Source organism: Carassius auratus, chromosome 13 (assembly GCF_003368295.1).
Source record: "Carassius auratus strain Wakin chromosome 13, ASM336829v1, whole genome shotgun sequence".
NCBI lineage: Eukaryota > Metazoa > Chordata > Actinopteri > Cypriniformes > Cyprinidae > Carassius > Carassius auratus.
In genome coordinates, this window is record NC_039255.1 from 7,301,786 (window position 1) to 7,308,051 (window position 6,266).

At 35.0% G+C, this 6,266-nt stretch overlaps 1 protein-coding gene across 2 annotated transcripts; it reads left to right on the plus strand.

Moving 5' to 3' along the window:
- Positions 1–18: 18 nt before the first annotated feature.
- LOC113112488 (cytochrome c oxidase assembly protein COX16 homolog, mitochondrial) lies at positions 19–6,266 on the plus strand. Of its 2 annotated transcripts, XM_026278114.1 has the most exons (5): positions 19–196; positions 600–677; positions 843–911; positions 2,778–2,922; positions 4,480–6,266. In XM_026278114.1, exons 1-4 carry the CDS (start codon positions 134–136, stop codon positions 2,880–2,882), a joined length of 315 nt encoding a protein of 104 aa, XP_026133899.1. In that variant the 5' UTR covers positions 19–133; the 3' UTR covers positions 2,883–2,922; positions 4,480–6,266. The 2 variants fall into 2 exon arrangements, with proteins under 2 accessions (XP_026133899.1, XP_026133898.1); XM_026278113.1 differs by lacking the exon at positions 4,480–6,266 and having other exon boundaries at positions 2,778–3,980.

Consider the following 6,266-nt stretch of genomic DNA (forward strand, 5'->3'; position numbering starts at 1 on the left):
GTTCTACACGGACGCAATATGATGCTGTACCATCGGGTTTACATGGCGGCGTCCTGTGAGCCATGTTGAATGATGTCCTACTGACTTTATTCTGGATAATGTGAAATTGTAGAATGAAATACTTGATCTAAACATGTGGAGTCAAGTTCGTAAACTCCAAAAGAACAGGACAGTGAAATATGGGATCCCGATGCTGGTGAGCGCTTTAAAATTTGTTTGTATTCAGGATGAGCTGTCATTCATTATCGTCAAGTGAAGAAATATTTAGATTAGGTTTAATAAATAATAGTAAAATCAAGTCATTGATGTCTAAACAATGAAAAAATAAAACAAATATAGGATAGAGTGACAAGAAATATTATATATTTTCAGAAAATTCAGTCCTAGGTTCCAGATTTTGACACGCATTGTTTGTTTTATTGTTATTGTTGATAATGATGACATCACAATCTTTCGATGTGGAATATATTTTACAAGTTGTCTTTTTCTATGTTAAACACTGTTGTCAACTTTGTGCTTTTGTAAAATCAATAATTTAGCCAGCTCATAATGAGACAGCCTAGTGCTCATATTTCTGCTCGTGTAATGTTTGTTTGAAGCTGCTGGTTGTGGGAGGGTCGTTTGGATTGAGAGAATTCACTCAGATTAGATATGATGCACAGAAGATCAAAAAGAAGGTATGTAAATCTTAATAGACTAAAATATATCATCATGTAATCTTTTCATGTACATGCCAAGTGTTAGAACTTGTCAGAACTTCAGCCAGAACCCATTTATGCTGTACAATAAAACATTATCATAGTTAATTTCTTTTTTAATTAATTTTTCTTTGTTTGTTTTAGCTGGACCCTGCACTGGAAGCACGGGTGAACAATAAAAAACAGTCAGCCATCCTTCAGGAAGAGTATGAGGTGATGAGAGAATGAGTGATGAATAGATGAAGAATCTGTATGTGTGTATGTGTGTGTGTGTGTGTGTGTGTGTGTGTGTGTGTGTGTGTGTACTAATATTTTATAGTGCTATGTTTTATAGAGCCATCTGCTGTTTTGCTGTGGATTGGAAGTTACATATACTCGCTAGTGAGGTTGTGGTAGCCTAATTGTTAAGCATCTGGCTTGTTAAATGCAGTCAGTGCAGTTTTGTTCCTGACACAGGGTGACTCAGGAACTATAATCGCAATTATGTTATACAGTTTGTTGAGCAGGACACGTGTCACTAGGTTTCTCCAGGGAGACTGACCCTGTAATTAACGTGCTGGAAGTTATTTCGGATGGAAAATGTCTACTTACGTTAACCGTTTAGTCTTAACAGCACGGCAAAAACAGACCGTCATTATACTGCAATGGTGATTCTCTTTGACTTTAAAAACTTTATTTTTAGCCATACTGCCATTATAAGAAGTTACAATGCCATTAAATCTGACCTTCTGCTATAGTAGTAGAGCAGAAAGTAGTAGACAAGTGTCCTCAAGTGGAACCGGGGAAATTTAGTCAAGAAACCACTTTACAGCTGTTCATTAGATGATAAATATTAAAGTGCCCCATTATGGATTTTTGAAAATTACCTTTCATGCAGAGGGTAACAAAGCTCTGTGTGAATGAAAACACACTGCAAAGTTTTACATCTTGAGGTGCACCTTGTATAAAGTTATTGTTTCTTAAATAAAAGAGTCGACTCTGTATCATTGAAACAAGTCATTTTTAAAACGAATCCCAAGCCGTTGCATGTGGACGTCAACATAAAACATTAGCACATCACGTGCTGTTCCTTTTGCGTTGATTTGAATGAAAATGTAAAAAATAGCTGTTTCCCCCATAATGCTGTACACAAAGCATCATGATGAAATGGAAATGAGACTGATTGGACCAATTGCCGCAGATAAGCACCACGCAAAGGAAAGGTTTGGAAAAATGAATCGTTAAATGAATAATTTGGGAGTCATTGAGCAAATAAGAAAAAAAAACATATTGTAAGACAATGAAATTGTTTTATGACCTTGCATGTATGTCAATCTGTTGTTGGGGACTCCCAAAACCAAAATATGAACCATTCATTGCCCATGATAGGGCCACTTTAACTCATGCTTCATCCTAATTGTTTTATTTTAGATCTTACATTGACTCCAACATGAATCATAAAACAAATAAACGGCCTGCTCTAGCTGACTCATTTTTGTTAACTAAGTACACTACTGTTAGTTAGTTGATCAACAGCAAAGACATTTATAACATTACAAAATATTTATATTTCAAATAAATGCTGCTCTTTTGAACTTGTAGTCATCAAAGAATCAAAAAAAAAAAAAGCTATCATGGTTTCCACACAAATGTTGAACAGCATAACTGTTTTCAAAGTTCATAATAATAAGAAATGTTTTTTGAGCATCAAAACAGCATATTAGAATGATATCTGAAGATAATGTGACACTGAAAACTGGAGTAATGATGCTGAAAATTCAGCTTTGCCATCACAGGAATAAATTAATTTTAGAAATATATTCACAACTTAACCATTTTTACTGTATTTATTATCAAATAAATGCAGATTTTGTGACAATTTTTTTCAACAACATTATTGAACATGCCTTAGCATTCAGGCCATTTATTAAATTAGCAACAACTTGATTAGTCATTCAATGCATTTTCTGTAAATTTCTATGTAGCTTTTTGAGAACTGGCATTTGCCATTACATTGCTGGATATGTTTGATAGTGCATTTGATTGGTGGCTTTGAAAAAATACTAATTGAATATAATGTAATCTCTTTTGTTTCTATAGAAATTGAAGGATTTGGATTTGGATGGATGGAAAAACATTCGTGGCCCACGTCCCTGGGAGGATTCAAAGGAGCAGCAGCAAGCTCAACTCAATAAAGGCACATAGAACTCGAAAACCTTAAACTCCCACCGCTGGTCCAAAAGATGTAAGACTCTCATAAAAACAGTGAAGTGTATGGTTGGCTTCTCACCATATAATAAATTAGCACATCTTATTTTATTATATCTAGATGATCTCTCTCTCCAGTGTCTTTGATGCTCCCACTTTTTTATAGAATCAGTAAGGTTACAAACCTTATTTTGTCTGTGTCACCATGTCAGTTTGCCTTCATACAGCACTCACACAATAACTTAGTGTGATTATAAAATCAAACGCTAAAATGTATTCAAGTATATAGTCTCTTGTGCAATGAAGAGTGTTTTCAGCGCCTCAATTCACACTAAATGCTGCTTCACAAACTCCATCTCTGTATGTTCGGTGAGCTTAATGGGGAGCTGAGTGGGTGCTAGGTTCACTTTTACACATTCACACAATTTCCAACATTTCTGTGGATAGAACTTTACATCATTTCACTCGTGGTATCTGCCAAAATAAAAGCTTGAAGATTTTAACATTTGACATTTAAGAATTTAAGACATAAATGTTAGTATTGTACCTTGTAAAAAAGAAAAGAAAAGAAAAAAATATTATACCTTTAATGATCAAATATTCATTTAATTATTTTACAGGACAGTTGTAATTTAAAACCATAATGTAGTTATGTCTTCATTTTTGTAAAAAGACTTTAAAACAATCACTTGCAAGCCATGTGCACCATTAACCAGCATCAGAAAAGCATGAACATGTGAATGGGCCACCTTGTGCATTGCTGCTCTGTCTTGAGTCCATTAAAGTCTGTTGTAAATGTGTATCCCCATGTATTTGAATGAATGAATCTATTTCCATAGTCTCAGCCGTGGCCCATTTACCTCCTTTCCTTTCGCATTAATTTGCGAGAAAACAGGTTTGGAAACGTGCTTATTTTAACAGTTCAGTTTGGTGCCACAGGTGGTATGGAAATAACTCTTTCAATTTTAACAGTATTTATGCTAATAGTCATATCTATTGTAGCTTTAGAATTTGAGAGATATTTTACAGGATTCAATAACATGGACTTCCCATGTTAGAATAACCAAAAATGTGAATAATTTTTCCAGTACTTTTTTTTTATTTTGTGATGTATATTTTACAAAATTATTTTTTATAAAAAATAAAAAAAAGCATTAAGTTGCATGTTTAACAACTTTATGTAGTTTACAACACATTTTTACTGATGCTTTCAGTAAGACTATCAAGTCATTTTTGACAATATCTTGGTGACAAATCATGATCAGATCAATATGTAGAATACATCTCAGAAAACCAAATGTTTAAGTCTGCAAGGCATATAAATGGATGTACAAGATCAATGAATGCCAGATTTTCGGTGGCATTGCACAACTAGCCTGAAAGGACCAGTGAGTGTCAACCCCTGTTTTCTCAGCTGACCCAAAAATCTCTCTCTCTGGCTCCAGGCCAGCCAGCCATTCTTATCTTTGAGCCGTGTTTTAGATTTATATTATAATTTATTGCGCAATCCTACCTTTAGACCCAACATTTTTTGGTTGACTGTGTCTGTGCTCATTTTGTGATTTTCATTGTTTCATCGTTATCTATTGTACAGTGCAACCTGCACATCATCATCATCATCATCATCAATAAATGCATCCGTGAGATGCTACACAGCAAGTGCTAATATCTGGGTAGAATATCGCCTCCTGCTGCTTTGATCAATGCTACACCTAAGGTGATTTTTAAAAGGTTGCATCTTTGGTATACATGGCATCCAACTGTGAAGCAGCACGGTCTTGATTCAGTCCTGGAGTGCACGTGTATTTCCGACAGGATCCGGGCACGGGCTGCTGCTCTCAGGCTAATGTTAACGCCAGCACTGACTCATCTGTGTAATGTGAAGCTTTGTTCTCAGGCACATTTTAACAAGCCCCTGCTGACTTTCCCTCTTTCCCCCCGTCACTCTCCTGCTGGAAATTCCAGAACTGTCATATCATGTGCTCCGTCACTTTAATTGCTCAAGAGGGAATGATCCTCATGGGCCGAAGGGAACATGTCAACAAATCTGACTTCAGGAGTCCAGATATCCTCAGGGGGCATTAAAGCCACTCATGTGTCCTGTTCAAGAAAAAACAGTGTTGACAGGGAAAGGCTGTAGCATGTTTCAATAAACTTTTGAGATGTTTTAGCTGGTCAGGTGAGGAGCACAAAAAACAGACTAATTATGACAAGTGTTGCTGTAGTAAAGAAATACTTTAATAACAGTGAATACTCTAAGGGATAGTAATTTGATACTTGTTGAAAATGTTTAATTTAGTATTAATTTATCACTAACTTGTCATTACCCTATCATTAATTAGTCTATTCATTTATGTGATATTAATTAAAAAAATTCTAAAATGAGACCTCTGTTCTGTATTTAGCACAGTAACTAATTATTTGCTGTAATTTGGTCTTCAAATAAGGTACACTCTCAGAAAAAAAGGTACAAAAGTGGTCACTGGGGCGGCACCTTTTCAAAAGGCACAACTTTGTAATTTAAAAGTCCATATTGTTACCATAAAGATACATATTAGTACCTAAAAGGTACAAAAGTGTACATTTTGAAAAGGTACCACCCCAGTGACAGCTTTTTTTCTGAGAGTGTGCTTATTCAAGATGTGGTTAGCTTTCATTCTCACTTAATTGTATATTTCTTTGTTTTTTGACTTATATACGTTTATATAGTATATATATAGAGAGAGAGAGCCTTGCTGATTTTAGGAAACATCTTTAATCATTAATTAATTCAAATTTCACTGCTGCAGAGGAACAAAATGGGCCTGCAAATGTTTAAATGTATGATGTTGCCTTGTGGCCTTATGTGTATGTGTGTGTGCGCCTCTAAGATTAGTTTTGCAGAGTAAATCATGAACAGTGTTTTAGAAATCTAGCTTTAGCATTGTCAAGCTTCACACACATGTACAGTGTAAATCCCTGCTCCACAGATTCCTCTCTTTCCTAAGTTCTGAGGGAATATTCTGTAACCTTATTTCATGTCATTTTGCTATTATAATGATATTCACTAGTTTTTTACATTTTCTGAATCAAATATGAGTGTTTTTGCTTGAAAAACTCACCACAACAACACTAGGATGTTTCTATGTGGTTGCTAAGATGTTCGGAGTGGTTTTAATGTTTTGTGTTTGCTAGTGTGAGTTGGATAGTAAACACCACTAAGGGGGCGTTCACAAAGAACACGTTTTTCCATTCCACTGTGCATTCAGTTAACATTCCCTAAAGCCTATGTATGTTTGGGGTAAGTAAGATTTTAATCAGTAAGAAATGTATACTTTTATTCACCAAGAATACATTAAATTGATTAAAAGTGACAGGAAAGAATTGTATATTCTTACAAAA